General features: G+C 52.3%; 1 protein-coding gene across 1 annotated transcript in view; it reads left to right on the top strand.

The window, feature by feature from the left end:
• Nucleotides 1-9,280: 9,280 nt before the first annotated feature.
• The window catches only part of KIF26A (kinesin family member 26A), a gene marked incomplete at its 3' end in the record, with an annotated part of 103,912 nt that continues 94,298 nt past the window's right edge, over nucleotides 9,281-18,894 (top strand). Inside the window, exons 1-2 of the mRNA XM_080345556.1 lie at nucleotides 9,281-10,405; nucleotides 12,757-13,002. Coding sequence (XP_080201682.1) covers nucleotides 10,271-10,405; nucleotides 12,757-13,002 — 381 coding nt within the window. The 5' untranslated portion in view covers nucleotides 9,281-10,270. The remainder of the gene's footprint in view (nucleotides 10,406-12,756; nucleotides 13,003-18,894) is intronic.

The raw sequence follows: 18,894 nt of genomic DNA, 5'->3' as shown, positions 1-18,894 counted from the left end.
TTCCCTTACCCCATCTGTTTCCTTCTCCCTTCTTGTCTTCTTTCATCTTCATGCATCTTCTTCCTGACTGCATTTCCAAAATCCCGTTTCACTCTGACCTCTTCCTCCAGTCCCACCTGCCAGAAGGATCATCAGAGGAGAAAGTAACATTCATTGCTCAAAACTTTTGCTAGTTTTTCCAGGTTAAGTCCCTGTTAAGGTTTAGTTAGCAGAATCAGTGAACCAGAGAGATTGCCTCTCCAAGTTATTGTTTCAGTCTTCTAAAGAAGATATTTTTGAATTCTTTTCTCCCCCACTGGAAACAAACTTTTCCTTTGTTTGAGTGATCAATGTGCATCTGGTGTGTGGTGGACTGTTTTGGCTTGATGTGTTCAGAAGAGCTGGCTGAAGTCTTCTCAGCTATGCAGGCAAAGCAGCAAAAAATTAATATATTGCCCTATAAATAAAGGCACGTGCCAGGTGTCTTCTGCAATTACAAGGAAAAATATTGGGGAGATTCTGGCTTGGTGTCCCTACTGTTGTAGGGAACATGTGAGAGAGGAAAAGTATGAAGTTCAAAGAGACCTCCCCTTTTTCCACAGCAGGGACTGAAGCCTCCGGTCTGTCTTTCTAGAGCTCTGGCAAAGGGAATAGAGGGACTGGTGCTCAGGGTCATTTGCTATGTCTGGTCACTGGCTGCTCTGGACAACTGCTTACTTTGCCTTACTTTGCTGGTCCTGCTCTTCATTTCCTCCATGTTTGTTGTCTTCTGGTTCACGATGGCCCAGACATACAAATGCATGAAGACTGGTAAGCCCGTAGGCACCTCTTGTACCAGTGAATTATTTGTAGCTTGAAAATGTCTGGGTACAAGCGGGTGCAGAGGAAGTGCTTTTCCAGTTTAGTGAACCATTTGTAGTTTTAAGTGTCATATTATGCAAGAACCTGTCATCACTCTTTGCGTCATAGGCTCTCCAGCAATGTTTTCCATGTGCAAGACTGATGCTCTCAAACCCCCTTTCCGCCTTGTTTCACAGAAAACTGCGTTCATTCTCCTTTGCCTTCTCAGGCTGTCAGCACGCCGAGACTGGTTCAACTCTTCAGCCTTTCTGTCCTAGGACAGAGAACAAGCAAGAATAAACAATATACAGCCAAATTTCAGTGCAAAAGTTGAATAACTCAAAACCCAAGGTTTTTCTGAAGAAGGCTAAGCAATTAGTTGGTAGGTATGGACACTTGATTTTAAAACTTACTTTACAAAGCACCCTGAACATGAGCCAGTAGTGTGGCCAAGTGGCCAAAAAGGCCAACAGCATCCTGGGGTGCATCAAGAACAGTGCGGACAGCAGAACTAGGGAACCTGTACTCGATGCTGGTGAGGCCCCACACTGAATACTGTGTTCAGTTTTGGGCCCCTCACTACAGGAAAGACATTGAGGTGATGGAGAGAGTTCAGAAGAGGTGAAAAAGCTGGTGAAGGGTCTGGAGAACGAGTCTGATGAGGAGTGGCTGAGGGAACTGGGGTTGTTTAGCCTGGAGAAAAGGAGGCTGAGGGGAGACCTTATCACTGTCTACAATTACCTGAAAGGAGGTTGTAGCATGGATGGTGTTGGTCTCTTCTCCCAAGTAGCAAATGACAGGATGAGAGGAAATGGCCTCAAGTTGTGCCAGGAGAGGTTCAGATTGGATATTGGGAAAAAATTCTTCCTGGAAAGGGTTGTCAGGCATTGGAACAGGCTGCCCAGGGAAGTGGTGGAGTCACCATCACTGGAGGTATTTAAAAGATGTGTAGATGGGTTCTTAAGGACATAGTTTAGTGCCAGTGGTGGGTTAATGGCTGGACTTGATGATCTTGACCAAAGTGATTGTATGATCCTATGATTATGCAGGATGGGGTGGGGGATAGGGAGAGAAGGAAAGAAAGTTGAACCACCAATGGCTGGCTGATGAATTTGTTTATGTGTTTATATGTGTTTCATTGAGACTCTTTCTAACATGCAAAAGGCACGGCGAAATTCCAGTGGTTGCCGTGCAGGTGTTCCCTTGTCCGCTCGACTCTGGGCCTTCTTGGCCACCGACTTTTCGTCTCGGGGTCGGGGTTTTGGGGGGGTCCTGCCGGGGGCGGGGCCGGGCGCGCGAGGCGGTTGCTGGCGGCACAGCGCCATCTGCCGGCAGAGCGCGGTGTGCTGCGCGCTGCCGGGGCTCCGGGCGGCTCTGGGAGCGCGGCTGCTGCTCCGGCGCTGGTAAATGCTCTTTGTTTTGTGTTTACTTGAGGTTTAGGATCCAGGCTCCTCTGGTGTTGTTTTCGGGCTTACCAGGATTTCTCAATCAAAAAGTTGCTGCCTCTTGCTGCGAGTGAAATCTGCTCCGAGGCGCCACTAGGCTGTTGAAAAATCATCACCTGCTCTGTTCTTTGTCTTTTACTGACAAAGCAGCCCCATTTTAATTGAGATACACAATTTTCTCTTTCCGATCAAATATATTTTAAAATTGAGTTTAGAAAATGGAGTCTTTCTGCTTAGTTAAAGGATTAATAAAGCACTTGGCTTTGGCCAGGGCAGTAAGAAAAATGTACTCAAGATCCAATGTAGTTAAGGAAATAAACCAGCAGCTTCTCCAGTAAGACAAGGCATTGGATGAGCTGAGAGGAGATAGAATAGGAGGCCATGCTGAGCTCTCTGGAGCACATTTTCTGACCCTGTTCCTTACAATATCATCTTCATTCTGCAGGAGAGGACAGGGACAGGGGGCTGCATTTCCAGGGCCGTGCTTGCTATATTCTCAAGTCAAAAAAGCTGTAAATGTTTCTGCTGTGTGTGGTCAGTAAAGCCAATTGTTTCTGCTGCAACTTCTTGGATATTTTCATGTTTGTTGCGATGCTATTTTACCTTTGATGAAAATATGGTTGTGTAGAACTTGATGTTTGCTTTTTAAATTGGTCGTTTGTCACAAAACTGAGTGTCCCTGGGAACACCTGCATGACCACCATACTGGGGAGGTGGGGGAACTATTTGATGAAGGCTAGAAGCCAGGACAGGTTTGTTCCCTCTTTCTTTGCCGCTCTTCACTCATGAAGTTCCCTCGAGGTCCTGTTTGCTGCCCAGGACACTTGCAGCCCCAAGAGAACATTCCCCCACCACCCTGAGTCACTCCACTAATGTGAGGAGGAGGAAAAGGAGGACACTGGGTCAGTCCCAGTTTGCTCCCATGTTGCAGAGTGGACAGTTGCCCATGACACCCTGTGGACCATGGCAGTGGTGGGCAGTGCAGGGCTGCTACCTTGTTTAAGGCATGGGTGCTTTTTCTCTTTTGCCTTTGTCTTTGCCTTGCCTGTGCCTTTGCCTTTGCCTTTGCCTTACCTTCTTCTTTTTCTTCTTTTTTTCTTCTCACGCTGTTTGTGTTGGGTCAGTAACACAAACCTGTCATGGGAGAGAGCAGAACAGACTCTATCACCACCCATCCCTTGCAGACCATGGGATCTCTCTGCAAAGCAAAAAGTAGACTGAAACAGCCTCCAGCTGCTGTTTGAGCATCCTATTTTATTATTTTATTTTATTTTATTTTATTTTATTTTATTTTATTTTATTTTATTTTATTTTATTTTATTTTATTTTATTTTATTTATTTAACATCTGCCCCACACGTCCGCTGGGGCGGAGTCTCCCGGCCCCTTCCCGTGGGCCGGTGTCTCTGCCGAAGGAGCGGCCGGTGGGCGGCGGGACCGGGCAGGAGCGGGGCCGCTGTCCAGGGTGCTGAACCTCCGCCCCGCCGCGCCCCGCCCCTCCAGCCCCGGGAGGCGCCCCAGAGTCCCCGTCCTCCGGCAGGACGGAAAGGTGACCAGGTTTTGTGTTCCCTCCCAGCGCTGAAGAGCCTTGCGAGGGACTCCCCGGGTACGTGTCCCGGCACCGAGGAAAAAGGTGGTTCTAACCAGGCGGGCAGATCTTGGTGAAAGTAATCCTCACTGCCACCCGCCCCTTTACAAACCATCCAGCCAAATGTTAAAAAGGAGGCAGAGGGCAAGGGGTTGCCACTTTCCCTACAGGTTGCTGCTGAAACACACGTGGGCAGGGGTCATTGAAATAGTATTAGAACTACAGTTATATAGTGTAAGCAGGCAACTAATGTGTCTGGGGAGGCATGTTTCACAAAGGAGAAGATGGTGAGGGCTGAGCATAAGAAGAACCTAGGCAAGTGAGTGAGGGTTAAACTGGCATGATTAGGATGACAAGAAATTAAACGGGAGACCATGACTGCATCCTGTCTCTCTTTATGACTTGCAAATTAGAATGGAAATTAAAAAGCTTGAACACAGAGATCCCCACGCCTCCCAGACACGGACAACTGAGCAAAAGATTATCTGCAACTGTCTATCATAAAGTCGTGTCAGGCTTTCCTTCCCCTGACCTTCAGTAGTTGTTTACAGGAGGTTGCAGGAGGGCTTTCAATCTCTCCTGGGACAGCAGGGCCACAAAGAGGCAGGGGATGGAGCCAGAGCAGGTCTGAGATCAGCTCTGAGCCACCAGGCCCAGGCATTGTCGGGAGAGCCCTTACATCAACTTGTTTTATCTAGCCCTCCCCTATAATGCAGGTCATGACCTGTGGCTTGCTTAAGTCCCTGCATGGTTAGATTCATGGGATCCACCCTGTGGCCTGAATTGCCCCAAGTGCAGGCAGGACACAGCCTTGCCATGGGAGGAAGCTCAGCTGTCACGGTTGGAGCTGTAAAGGGGTCCTGCAGGCTGGGCTGGACCCCCCAGGACCACAGGGGTGGCAAGGAATCACCAATGCAGTGAGTAGAGCAAAGAGCCCCAGTATTGCAGGGATAAGGCACTCAAGCACAGAGCTGGAAGAAGAACTGTGCAGGCAGGCAGCCTGCTTCACCTCGGGGACAGAGAGGAAATCTAGCTTGGGAGGTGAATTGACCTCTCTTCTCTATGTGTCCTTCCCGGTCCTTGGAATGCAGATGCATCCCACCCTCTCCCGTGGCCATGGAGCCACTGCAGAGCCAGTGTTTTCAATACTGCAGGGCTGGAGGCTTTTCTGGGAGTCCCCCTGGGGATGTCTCAGGCGGGCGCTCTGATCCTGCAGCCTCACCGGGGCACTCCCAGGTCTCAGGGGTGGCTGCCTCCCCATCTGTGTGTGGACACGTGCAGGAGGAGGCCGTGTTTGCTTTTCATGCTGGTTTCACTGATATGATCGTTATTTTCTCTACAGTCTGCAAGGGCTGAAGTTTCCCTTGATGGTCTCAACTGCCCGCCCCGCAAATCAGTTAACCCAACGCTGGCAACCGGCCCTGATCAAAATAAAGGAGAGGCCACACAACAAACAAACAAGCAAACAAATCTCAAACAGGCGCCCCCGCGGCTCCCAGAGTGCACCTCCCCCCATCCCCTGCAGCCCGGGCTGGGGAGCACCAGGAACGCCTCGAAACCTGCAGCGCCCGGCGGGGAAACCAGCTCCCCTTCACCCCGCCCCGGGGAGCGGGTCTAGACCCTCCCGCTGACCCCCCCCCCGGCTTCCCACCGCGGCTGCGCGCTGCCCCGAGGGCCGCGGGGGTTCCCCGGCTGGGATGGGGCGGAGGGAAGCCGCTTCCCGGCGGGGTGGGGGTGTCTTCGCGGGGTCCTGCCCCCGGGGCTTTCCCGCCCCCCTCTCCGAAGTTTGGGCTCCATTTGGGTTGCCCTCGGGACCAGATATGAAATGGGACGTGCCCGCCTCCTCCGGCCGCTAACCCAGCCAGCCCCACCATCTCTCTCTTTAAAGAACCACTAATTTATCGTGTTACCCTAATTACGTTTTATTTAGCTATTCATGAGCTATTTGGTGTTTCAGTGTCTAGGGCTATTCCTGCTCTGCTTTCCTTTCTCTGCCTCCCCCTCTTCCCTCGCTTTGATGTTCTTTTGCAGATTATACAAACAAGATCAAAAGCTACTTTTACCACCTCCGCCCACGTCACGCAATATTTGTTATGGGAGAAAGTATGTTTCGGGTCGAAATGCTGCCTTGTCAGAGAGAGAACTGCTACCTAGCTGAAAACGGCTGGGGAGGAAGGAGAACGGGGAGGGGGGACACGACATCGAGTACATGAACTTTAAAGTGAGCCCTATTACCACGTTATTTAAAGGTCTGATCGTGTCAGGTATAATACTGAAGAAAAATGTTATGTCGGACAAAATGCTTATATTTTTGTGTGGTATTAATGAGAGGCTTGCCCTGGGCTATTTCCCCATCTCAGAGGGCAGCAGATGCAGAAAGTCCTTGGGGAATAGATCTTTGAAATTTCATCAGCATTCATGGGTGACCTAGCCTTTTCAAACACAATGATAGACATGATAAATCATCTTTACAACGAATTCTAATTATCCTTTATAAGGCCGGCTTGCCTCTCAAAAAGCAGAAATCTAACACTTTTCCATATTGCTTCCAGATTTTGGTGAGGATGTAAAAAGTCGTGTGCCGTCCTTATTCCCCACTGCCGACCGTATTGCACGACATTAGCCCTAAACCCATGAGTGTGCAGGAGTCAAACTACTCTATTAAGTTACACGCTTGCCTGTATTGAACTAAATTTAATTCCTTTCCTCTCTTACCCAATGAAATTATGTGGCATAGTGTAAGATAGGATTAGAAGTATATCATTATAGCAATTAATACTATAATGCCTCCATGATTAGTGTGCTACATTGAATTTCATGGATTTTTGCTCACTGTTGCCTAGATTTCCCTTGGGTCCTCTAGCCCAAACCATTGTATTCTTAGTAAATTAAATGTGAAATCACAGCAATATACTTAATAAATGCACTATCACCTGTATGGTGAATTAATAAAGGAAACTAGTGGAACCTGTACAGCATCACCTTGCAGCCTGGGATGCGAACACTGGGAAGGCCTTTTCCTCCGAGGAGATGGCAGCTGCCTGCTGTGTCCCTGCTGTCCTGCCCAAACTTTTCTCCTCTTGCAGAGCAGACCCAGGTGAGTAGGACTGTGGGAGCCCAGCACTGCGCACCCCAACACAGGTCACAGGGGAGATGGAGTTTAGGCTTTTGGCTTGCAGGGGGAATGACTCGCTCTATCGCTACTTGTGGAAGGGAATGCATTGCAATGCAGGAACCCCCTACCCTGCCCGGGGACTTGGATGAAATCCCCTGCCCCTTGCTGGCTCCCCCAGCCAGGGAGGTTCAAGCCTCTCCCACCTCCTGTTGGGGTGGGAGTGGGGTCTTTAAAGTGGAGCCTGTTTGAAGTGGTCCTGATGGAAATGGGGTTATTTCAGAGGTACAGTAATGGCTGTCTGGTTATCTGCAGCCAGGGCTCTGTGGCGGGGAGATAAGATATTTATTAAGAGACCCATTTTAATGCTTGGAGATCGCTTTCAGACGGCCCAAGAAAAATGGACTTTATCTAAGCTGTTATTATGTACAGTCACTCTGGTGATGTTTTACTTTAGTTTAGACACCATGAATAAAATCTAATAACTTTCCCTTCAGCTTGTTTATCGACAAGACACCTGAGGGCAGTGGGGTAGGAAGATATTTGCTTTAACAGGGGTGACTGAAAGGAGCCTTTCCAGGATTAGGGGTGAGGTTGTGTTTGCACAGGGACTCTCAGTGCCTGACAATCAGGACATATCCTAGATCCAGAGCTTCCTAGGGTCCTTGGTAAGAGCTTGGGCAGAGGAGCAAGCTGTGGTGGATGAGGAAGACCTGATAGGCTGGAGGTGGCCTGTGGACAGAGCTGGGGTCTCCTTGGGACCAGACCAGCGTGGTGTAAGTGCTTAATCTCAGACTGGGCTGAAGATGTGGGGAATGGTGACAGATGGCTCAGGTCTTGTCCAGAGCCTTCCTGGCATGAGCATACTTGTCTCTGACCTTGAATGTTTCCAAGCTTCTTTCCCCAGTGCATGGGAAATGACATTTGTTGGTTTGGATGCTGGTGATGTGCACTGCTCTACCTCCTGCTGAGCACCTGGGCTGAGGGCCTCAGGAGGAAATTCTTTACCTGGACAGCTGAGGTCCATACCAACATTCTACTTGAATTGCTCATCTTTCTGCCCTCCATTTCACCTTCCTCTTCCCACCCCTGCTTGGTACTGTGGAACTTTCCAAGCACAGGAATTTCCAAGGCAGGGGCATGTCCCACCTGTGTAGGGGAGGGTGGTGGAGCATGAGGAGTTGTGCACAGCAAGGCAGGAGGCTGGGGTAGGATTGGTGTGAGGGTGAAGAGATGAGACTGTGCAAGATGGAACAGGGGCTGGATCCCTGCAGACTCCACTCTCTGGTGGGGTAAGGGACCAGCTGACACACTGGCACACATCTGGTCTGAGATGCCTACATTAGCAAGGGAGGCAATAGGGAAGCCAGACAAATCCTTTCTCCTTTGCTGAAGCATCTCACCATTTCCCACCTCCTCTCCTCCATCCCAGCACCCCTCCCATGCCTGTGTATGGCAGCTAGATTCTACCTTCATTGTACAGAACCACCCATTAACACAACTCCATTGTTTAACACACAGGCTCCTCATCAGCTGGAAGCTGAGCAACCCAGAACATTCAGAGTAATGAGAAACTATAGTGTAATTTCATGCTCATAAAGACTTAAAACCTTCTTCTCTCTTCTTCTCTTCTCTTCTCTTCTCTTCTCTTCTCTTCTCTTCTCTTCTCTTCTCTTCTCTTCTCTTCTCTTCTCTTCTCTCTTCTCTTCTCTCTTCTCTTCTCTTCTCTTCTCTTCTCTTCTCTTCTCTTCTCTTCTCTCCTCTCCTCTCCTCTCCTCTCCTCTCCTCTCCTCTCCTCTCCTGCCCTCGCCCCCCTCTCCTCCTTCTCCTTCTCCTTCTCCTTCTCCTTCTCCTTCTCCTTCTCCTTCTCCTTCTCCTTCTCCTTCTCCTTCTTCTCCTTCTCCTTCTCCTTCTCCTTCTCCTCCTTTTCCTCTCCTGCCCACCCTCTCCAGCCTGCGGGGCAGGACCTCAGCCCTGCCCACGGCGCAGTTGCGGGTGGTAAGAGCGGGACGGCGGGACCGTGAGGCTGCCCCCGCCTGCAGCGCCCGGTGTCCGGCTGGCGCGGAGCCCCCGGGCGGGTGCGCTCCCCCGCGGAGCCCGGCTAAACAGACTATTCAACTCGCTTTCGCTGCAGGCGTTGTGAAGCGGATTAATGCTTTTGTCAGGCGGTGCATTATTTTTTTAGCGGGAAAGTACACGGGGAAGGATTAATGCTCTGCCCAGACCCCCCTCCCCCGCTTTGCCGGGTGGCCCGATCCATCCCGTTCCCTCCCGCCCCGACGGGACGGGCCGCGCCCCTGCAGAGACTCCCGATGCAAGAGCTCGGTCTCAGCCCTCAGGCGGGGACATGCGTGGGGACACGCGTACGTGGAGGTGGCAATGCTGCAGTGGAGAGGGGCGGTTGGAGAGGCAGCCTGCAGGGAGAGCTCTCCTCGCCGCGGACAGCCGTCAGGGACCTGTTTTTCGGCGCCCTCGATGAGGAGCTCGCTCCCTCGCTGCCAGGGAAAAAAAGAGTGGGAAGGTTTTAATGGGAGTGGAAGAGTGTGTCCTCTCCGGAAAGTGCTTCACCTCTGCTCCATTAGGTTTTCCTTTCTTTTTCCTTCTTCTTCTTTTTTTTTTTTTTTTTTTTTTTTTTTTTTCCTGGTGTGCCTGTGCGCGTGTCTTTTTCCCCTCCTAAACTGACTTCACTGGCAGCTTTTCCCTCCTTGCGCTCACCCCGGAGGAGGAGGAGGAGGAGAAGGAGGAGGGAAAGAAAAAAAAACCACAACCCAGCCACTAAACCCACCCAGCAGTGGATGGGGGGAGGCAGGACGCTCGCAGTGCGGGCTCCTGGCCAGCGGGCGGTGGGAGCCCCCTCGCTCGGCGAGCTGATGGCCGGCGGCGGGGGAGCAGGGCGCTGCCGGCCCCCCGCACCCAGCGCAGCGGCGGCCCCGGCCGCAGCGCCGGCGGGGCGCTGAGCGGGGCCCGCACCCGTGCTCGCTCGTCAGGCAAGGTGCGCTGGGGGGGGTAAAACGGGAGGGAGAGCGGCAGAGAGAGGCAGGGAGAGGCAGGGAGGCGGCTGGTGGGTCTGCCCGGCTGCTGGCTATTTCACCCCGGCAGCGCGCACCCTGGCAGATGAAGGAGTAACTCACCCGCGTCTGGCATTTTTTTTTTAATTATTTTTTTTCCCCTTCTTTTTTAAGCGGTAGGAGGTGTTTGCAATTTTGTCCATTTTTTTTTTCTTTTTATTTTTTTTTTTCGTCTCTCTGTGTGTGTATACAAATATATCGCCTCCGCTCAGGGAGCCGGATACTTTCAACCCCAAATTATGGCTTTTCAAAAATCGCCCGATGCCTCCAACGCCACGAGGAAAAACCCCAGCCTGCTGGAGATAGGAGCCTTGTGCTTGGACTCGGAGATCATCTTCGGTTTCACCAGCCACCTCCTGCGGAGGAAAACCAAGGTAAGACGACCCTGCCCTGGCCCCGGGGGACTGGGGGCCGGCATGGGGTCGGAGGGGTCCGGCTGCCTGCCCTGCCCCGGGCCGGCTCACGGGAAGGGGATGGGAAACTTAGCGCTGCGAAGTTGGCGGCGGCCGCGCCGGGGCGGGTTTCAGCACCACGAACAGTCCTGGCGGCTCCGCGGAGCAGCGCGGAGCAGCGCGGCGGGACCGCGCGGCCCGGCCCGCTCCCTTGGCGCCTTGTGCACTCCGGCTTCAAATGGGGAGCGGGGTCACCGCGTCCCGGAATTTCCAGGAGTTTTGTTTTTACTTAATAAGACAAGGAGGTGGCTCAGCCGAGCAGCGCGGCTCGGATCTCAGCCCCAGCGCCGGCCGGGGAGCACAGCCCCTTATCCCCCCGCCTCGTCCAATCTGAGACTTGGAGCTGAGGGAGGGTTTTGAAGTCGTTATTCGGGTACATGCAATCTCGGACCAAGTTCCCGGAGACCTGCAGAGCCCCGAGCAGGCGAAGGAAGGGAGCTGGGGCGCACCGCCCGGGTGCGTGTGTCTGTGCCAGCCCCGCTTCCCCGCTCGCGTCCACCGGGCGAAGGGGACTAGACTGGCACCCGGAACAGCCCCCGGCCAACAGCCCGCACTCCCCACGTCTCTCCTCTTCGCCTTCCCAGCCAAACTTTTCTCGAGCTACGGGCTCGTCGGCCCGCACCGCGGGGGCGTCTCAGGGCTGTGCCGGGGCGCACATGGCCCCAGCCCCGCCTGGGCCATGCAGCCATTGGGGGAAGGAGGACGCTTCAAACACGTGCTCGGGAGAGCCAGGAAAGTTTAAGCAGTCGAACCTCTTGGGAGTGGATTATTTTTTTTCCCCATATATATATACACATATATTTAATCTTTTTTCCCCGCTCTTTGTGCTCGGCGCTGCTCATCTCACCGCAGACCCCACCCCACGGTTCAGTGCCACCACCACCCGCCCGCGCCGTAGCGGGGGAGGAGACAAGGAGCCGCGCTTGGCAGCGCCGGAGGAACCCGCCGCCGTCTCCCCGGGAGGTGCCGGGTCCTGCTCCGGCTCCGTCCCGGGTGGGACCGGGGGCTCCCGTGTACAGTCCCGCCGCGGCGCCGGCAGGTGGCGCTGCGGTCACAGGGACGGAGGAGACAGCCGCCCCGGCCTCTGCGCACCGGCTGCCGCGGAGGCAACGGAATGACAGACAGCGGGGCATATTCCTCTCTTTGGGGAAAAAAAATAAACAAAAATCTAAGAAAAAAAGAGTGCTAAATATACGAGCCGGAGCGGCAGCCAAGAAGACAATTAGCCGCGAACGTTAATTTCTCCATCTGTCAGGTCAATTTTCGCGTGTAGGAACATCCCATCGTGCCCTCCGAGGGGCTGGGGAGTGTGGGGGGAGTGTGGGGGGAATGTGCCCCGCGGCACCGCGCATCTGCCCGCGGAGGGGGGCGGTGTCCCACTCCCGCGCGGTGGAGCACCGGCCGGGGGGAAGCGGGTCCTGCCAGGGATCCGAACCCCGTTTGCAGCTGGCCCGCTCTCACAGCGCCCGCGGCAGGGGTCCGACGCCTGCGGAGCTTTCCTGCCTCCGCGCTCCGCAGCGGGACCGGCACCCTCAGCCTGACCCTTTTTTCCTCACTCCCGAGGAACTTGCATGATGGAGTGTGAAGGAGGTAACCGCGGGAGTGCCTACGCTCCAGTCACACCGGTTTGGGACTATATTGTAGGGTCACTATGGAAAGGCATCTCCCCCCGCCCCACAAAACCCCAAACCAAAACCCCATCCCGCCCTGGCCGAGGCTCCCCCGCCCCGCTTACCCCACCCCACCCCACCCTACCCGCCCCCGCCCAGCCCCTCCTCCCCTGCCCTCCGAGCACTTTTCCAGCTTTTTTCCGACGTGCTCCCGTGGTCCGGGTCCTTCCCCGTGCCGCCGTGGGGAGCTTACTCCGCCTCCCTCTCCCAACCCAAACTTCACTCCGTTCTCAACATGGGAGGCAACATCACCTAACGCGGCAGCCCGAACGGCGGGGAACCGGCGAGATCACTGTTGGCACCCCCGACCGCCACCCCGCCATGGGCGCCGCGGGCCGGCCGCGCTGCCGGGCACCGCGCCTCCCGCACTAGCGAAGCGGGGAGCGGGGCAGGGGCGCATCCCCCGCTATCATGATTGCGGCCGCCGGCAGGAAGGGTCTGGGACCTGAGCCCCGGGCGCCTGGGGTAAGTTGTTACAACGCTCCTCCCCGCGTTTGGCCGCCTTTTTGTCCCCCCCCCCGCCTTTTTTTTTCCTTCCCGAGATGGGGGTGGGAGCCGCGTTGCCTCCGCGTACCGTGGCGCTGAGCTCTGCTCTCTCCGCAGGTGGCGGAGGGGAGCGCGGTGCGAGAGCTCTCCCCGCGGAAGAGGCCGCCGGCCGCCGCCGAGGAGGAGCGCTGCGCCAGCCGCCCGCCGCCCGAGGGAGCGGGGGCCGCCGCGGGGGCCGAGCTACGGCCGCTGGAGCGGGCGGCGGCCGGGGGCTGGTGCCGGAGCTGCCAGGCCCAGCTGGCCGAGCTGAGGAGGCAGGCGGCGAAGTTGGCTACCGGCGGCTGCCCGCCCAACGCCCCGCCGGTAAGTGCTCCCACGGCGCCCGTACAGCGCCGAGCACCGTCGGGAGGCGGGGGGTTATTGGGGGTGCGGGGGCCGCGGGAGCCTGGCTCCCAGCCCGGGATGGGTCAGGTGTATGTCCCCGCGGATTTGGGAGGAAAGCGTGACGGCAAAGCCGGCGATTTCCAGCCCAGGAGCGTACTCCAAAAGTTCAAAGTTTCTTATCCCGGGCTGAATAAAAAAGCGAAACTGTGAGGCTGGACGCACACCCTCTGTTACAGTCAACGGCTGCCAGAAACAGTTAAAATTCATAGTGACTTTGGCAAGAGGAGCGGGAGAGCAGAAGAGAAGCTGTGTGGATGCCGTCCAGGGACGCGCACTCGGTGGAGCCCGGAGCCGCTCGGAGGGCCGAGGTGCCAAACGAGCTCCCATCGCGCTCTGCAGGGGCTGCTTCCCCTGCCCTGGGCCAGCCCCGGTGACACCGCTTCGGAGATGCCGGCTCGGTGCTCCGGCTGGGCTTTGCAGCGCCTTCATCCTACTTAGGAGAAGCAGCCGGCAGCTGCCGCTCAGCTCCTCCTTCCGAGGAGCCCATAAGACGCAGCCGAAAAGCACACACTAGTGTTTGTGGTGCTGGAGGGAAGTTTGAGCTGGATGGTTTTGCTGGGCTTTTGCTCTCTGGGTGTGTGAGCATACCTCCCTGGCTCATGGGCTCGTTCCTGTCCTGAGTGTAACTGAAGCAAGCCAGGGCTGTGTCATTTTCCTCCAGTTTGTGCCTCACGGTGGCCCTTTGTATCTAGTAGTGAATGGAGAAAGTGCATGAGTATGGCAGAGGTTTCCTTTAACACGTGCAGCTTTATTTGTGTCTATTGTAGTTGGCTGCCTAGTTTTTCTTTCCGTGTTTGTTTTCTGTATATTGGAGGTCTTTATTTTTGTTGTCCCTTTTCCTTTAGTGGGTCTACGTGAAACAAAACTTTTTAAAAGGTGATACAGGTGAAAAGCTACAGGGTATTGAGAGACTTGCCTGGGTATCTGAAGCAAGATGCCGAGGATTAGCTGATGGGGCAAAATGTAACAGAAGACCCTGAGATTCTGTTTCAGAGCACACAAAACGTGTGTTGGGATTTTGATAACATTTGGAAGTAAGGTATTGTTTTCTAAACAATGCTTATCTGGATGTTTGCAAGCATGGGGGGGAGGGTCTGAAGAGGAAGCCAAACCCTACTGACCTTCATTTTCATTCAAAGAGTTTCTGTATGATCTACAGTATTCCCATTGAATCTAAATATAGTTTTGTTTGGAAGTGCATTGTGGAGCAGTGTCCGAATGTGCAGCAAGGTTTGTATTTTCAGGCCGGATCCAAAGCCCTTTGAAATCACCAGGAGTCTCTCTATTGACTTGCTAGGTTTGGAGCGAGCTCTTATTTCAGTGGTGTAAAAGGTCACGTATCTTATCTCATTGAATTCAGGACTTCTGGACCTTTTGTTTTATGGATTGCTGCGAATGGTGGAAAGAAGTTTCATTTCCCCTTGTGAAGTGCATGCGATAGGCTGCTTTAGAGAGGAGCACATAACCCCCTGTTCCTGTTGTTGGGGTGGGCCTCTGCTGTAAAGAATAGTGTCTTATCTGGGAGCGGATCTCTGTCATGGGAAAAAAAAGCTGCCGGTGCAGGAGAGTCAGGGGGCCTTGGCCAGGTGTTCAGGTGAGGAGACCTGTGAGCAGAGGCCTGTTTGTGTGGTCTCCTCCCTGCAAGTCTCAGGGGACTTCCTTGATAAGCACTCGATGATGGGTAAATTAATCCCCCTTTTCTGCGGGGTTTCAAAGCATGCCTAGGAACGTAATAAAATAGTCGTCATCACAGTGGCAGAACCTTGACAGACCTGATCACAGAGTAACAGATACCTGGAGTTATTGAGTAGCATACAGTATAGTTTGATGTTTAAAATTTGAAACAAACAACCCCCCAAAAACCCCCCCAAACCAACCATTTTCTAATGCTTGTGAGACCTGTAGCCTAACTGCAGGCTCAAACCCCCCACTAATCCTGGTATAGTGAGCAGCTCCTCAGGAAGGAAGATGCAATAAACATCCCTACTTACTGCCTTCTGAGTGTGAAGTAGGTTAGTGGGAGATAACAGTCAGGAGTTCGGCTACTCAGCTGCTGCGAATTGGCCTTGCAGTGGGAATCTGATGCAATATGCTGGCAGGCTGAGCACTGTGTAGTGTTCCTGCCAGAAAGGCAGCTTGCTTTTTTAATTTTCTTTTTCTCCCCCCGCCCCCCGCTTCCCTTTCTTGTTTAATTATATAACAAGACATCTGAAAAAGCAGCTCCTTTCCATAAGAGTTTCATGCCCATACAATAAAAGTCCAAAGAGTTTCTTATGAGCTCTTTTAACATACTGTCAAACTAAGCAGCTACTGGATGAGTAAACACCAGAAGGCTACTGCTTGAAGCACACTGCTCTCAAAGGATTTACCTCCTTTGCCATAATAATTAAAGGATCTTTCAGCACAGATTCAGAAAGATTTCCACACCTGGTTGAAAACCCTTTGGAAAGGTGGGTGGGTGCCTCAGAGATGAAAGAAGGGCTAGTTTCCTGCTGTTGATATCTTTCTTGATGAAAGAGAGGAGGTGTATTCTCATGCGTGGGGCAGCTGACAAGGGATTGAATTCACATTAGAATAAAAAACCAACGTACTGTTTGCAGTCTGCAGGGATAACAAATCTAATTACTTGAGAGGGCTATGATTCATACAGTTTATGTGTTGCTGTTCTTTCAATTAGAAGTATTTAAAATATATAAATAATTTAAAGTTTCGGTGCTCAGATGATGTGCATTGATTACAGAATACTGTTAGTTGTTTGTGTCTCTTAAGGTCCTCCAAATTTCTGTGGACAGCTGATAAAAAGATACATCTCTTTGCTTATGTTAAAACTCTTTAACAGTTCTCCCAAGTACAAGATTTACTGCACCCCACACTGTCAGTTCCCTTTTACTGCTGCTGCCTTTACAGTTTGCCACCACAGTGAGGCCTGTGTGTGAATCAAAATGTGATCTTCCCCAACTGTGGATGAAAATGAGCAGAGTCTAATCTGAAATGATTCCCAAATTAGCATTTTGGTATCGCAGTATCAGCATCAGTTGCTGGGCCACGTACTGAACTAGCGAAGAAGAGAAAGGAAAAAAAAAAAAAGGTGCCTTTGGTTTATCCCTAATTAAAAGTTTTGTATGTGCCTTGCAGGCTGTGTCCCTGGGGACCTGGTAATGGGATACAGGATCTCCCACCTCCAGGTTCCAGCTGGAGTGGAGAGCAGGTTGCTGTGCTTGGAAGTTGTTGCTGTTGGCAGCTGTGGGGCAATCCACGGGAAATGGGTTGGTGGTCTCTGCCTCACTCCCCATTGGCAAATAGCCTTATTGCAAAACCACCACAACAATTACCACTAATTGGCATCACTGTTGGCAGTTTCACAGGAGAGGCTGAGGAATGAATGGGGATGTAGACTAAATTAGTAATAATAATAATACTTAGCACCTAAAATCTTTGCAGTGCTTCACAAATGCTAATTAATTAATTAGGGTGATGCCTCTGTTCAGTAAATCCAAACTGCTGTCATTTCTCAGAGGTGTGTGTCAGAGGGAGGTGTGTATCTCTGAAAGGAAGGGGACATGCACAACATGTGCTCCTGCAGCTGCATCGCTGGAAGTAAACTCTGCACTCCCCCTAGTGCAGGCAATAGCCCTAAGGATGTACAGCTACTGTAAAATGGTTTTAGCTAATCCCTTATGAGCAGAGGAGGAAAGCTCTTTTGGTACAAGGAAGCACACATTGATACAACCACATCCACAGAAGGGTTTTATGATGGTTTAAATACTTGGGTTTTAGAAAAGTAACTTTTGTAACCAGTTGTACGGGGATAAAATATTTTTTTTTACAAATATTGACAGGAAACCAAGATCATAGGAAGTTCACTTTGGAAGTGATTAGCATTGAGGACTGTGTTTCTCTGATCCCAGGCATTTATACACCTCATTTCACCTGTCCCCATCCATCATCACACCCGAACCCCCAGTCTGAGCAGCTTATATTGTACCTGCTGCTGGTGCAGGTGGGGGTCAGAGACAACATTACGGGAGGCAGAAACATACGTATTGTATGGTAGCTTGAATTCTGCCAAATTCTTGCTGTCCTGTTTTTTGAGAGCTGCTTTTCTTCCCCATTTTTTCCCCCTGTTGCATTACACTGCCCGTTACATGAGGCACACCACTGAGCAGCCTCCCAGGAGTTTGAGGGACAAAGGAGTGACTGTGGTCTCTTTGTTGCTGGCGAGATGGAAAACACTTTGTCTCTGATACCTAAAAAACCCCAAGTGTTGTCTGTATTCCCAGCTGACAGAGTAAGCTGTGGTTGGCTACAAAGAGGTATGCTGCCAGCCCTGGTCCGCAGAGAGTGGTGGTGACCAGGACAGGTCATGCCTTTGGTTGCTAACAAACCATGAATCATGTGAGGGAGCTAAGCAAGTCCTAGCTTGCTGTGTCCTTGGCAGGGCTCTGTGTTACACCAGCTACAGCTGGAGGAAGCCCAGCTTCTCCCCCGAAAAAGGGGAGGAAGACACACTGTTTGCACTGACATCTCAGCTGTGCAGATGCCACGCAGCGCTGCTGGATTGAGCTCCCACCACACCGGCTTCTGATGAAAGTGTTGGGCTCTTGGTACACCTGTGTGTGCTGCTGATTGCATCACCAGAGGGGGAGATGAAGAACAAAGTCTTTGGGATGGGCATGCTCTTTCCTGTGGGTTTCTCCTGTATGTGAAACAACCCCCACATGTTTCCACGAGCAGCAGAACCAAGGAAGGATGATTTGGTAGGATGGATGCTTTGCTCTCCCCATCCCTCTGCATTATTCTCAGCTGTTCCCTCCTTGTCCCTGATGACTTGATAAGAGGCAGCACCTTCTCTGCATCTGCAGGCCCACTGTTTGGTTGATGCTGAGCTAGTACTTGGACATCTGGCCTCTGCCAAACAATAACATGTGGGTCCTGCCCAACTTTTCTCACAGCCAGTTTGTAGAAGTTGTAGGAACCTGCTCTGAGCCTTCTACCTCAATTTCAGATCATTTGATGGGTTCAAAAGCTGTTAAGGAGGGCTGGCAGCAAGGAGGCTGGAGGGAAAGGCAGTGCAGTTCTCGTTGCTTTGGAAAAACAGCCTGAGAGGACAGGCGTGGGACTGAGGACTGTGATCTTGATGCATGGACGGCTGGGTATGCTTTGTTATCCCCACCTTGGCTACTCTCTTGGCATGGTATCAGCAGGGCGAGTAGCAAGGAGAGCTTGCATGGTCCCTGGCTGCCGATACCTGTCTCCTCACTATTGTGTGCACTGTTTGGTGCTTCAGGAGCCCGCACTGTGCATGGAGGAGCCTGGAAAGGCACACACTAGTGCTCACGCTTCCCTGAAAGGGCAAGGGTTCACAGCACACGGGGCCTTCTCACAACATTTGAGGTGCATGTGGAATAGGTTTAAGCTTTTAGAAGCAAGCCCTGACTTTTTGTGCGATTTTCTTCCGGTGCCTATTGTTTTCTATTAATGAGTCAGCCCTGAGTGTCATGGTCACCTGGAATTTGAGAGTCCTGGTGATGGTTTAGACATCCTGTCCTGCATCTTGGCTAACTTTGGGTCCTCTTTTACTGAGGGGTTGGTTTTCTTTTAATGGGGGGGCCTTTCTGCAACTGGGTTGATGTGGATAAGGGGAGCTGAGTGGGAGAACTGTCTTTTACAGATTCCTCTCCAGAGGAATCCACTTTTCAGGGCTCTTTACAAGCACTAAATGCACCTTAAAGTGTTCTATATTTAACATTTAAAAAATGCATAAGTGGAAAAGTAATGTCATTAATAAATATGAAACTACAGGGCATTTTT

This window comes from Nesoenas mayeri (assembly GCF_963082525.1).
Source record: "Nesoenas mayeri genome assembly, chromosome: 5".
Lineage (NCBI taxonomy): Eukaryota > Metazoa > Chordata > Aves > Columbiformes > Columbidae > Nesoenas > Nesoenas mayeri.
This window is presented reverse-complemented; position numbering and strand designations above follow the sequence as displayed.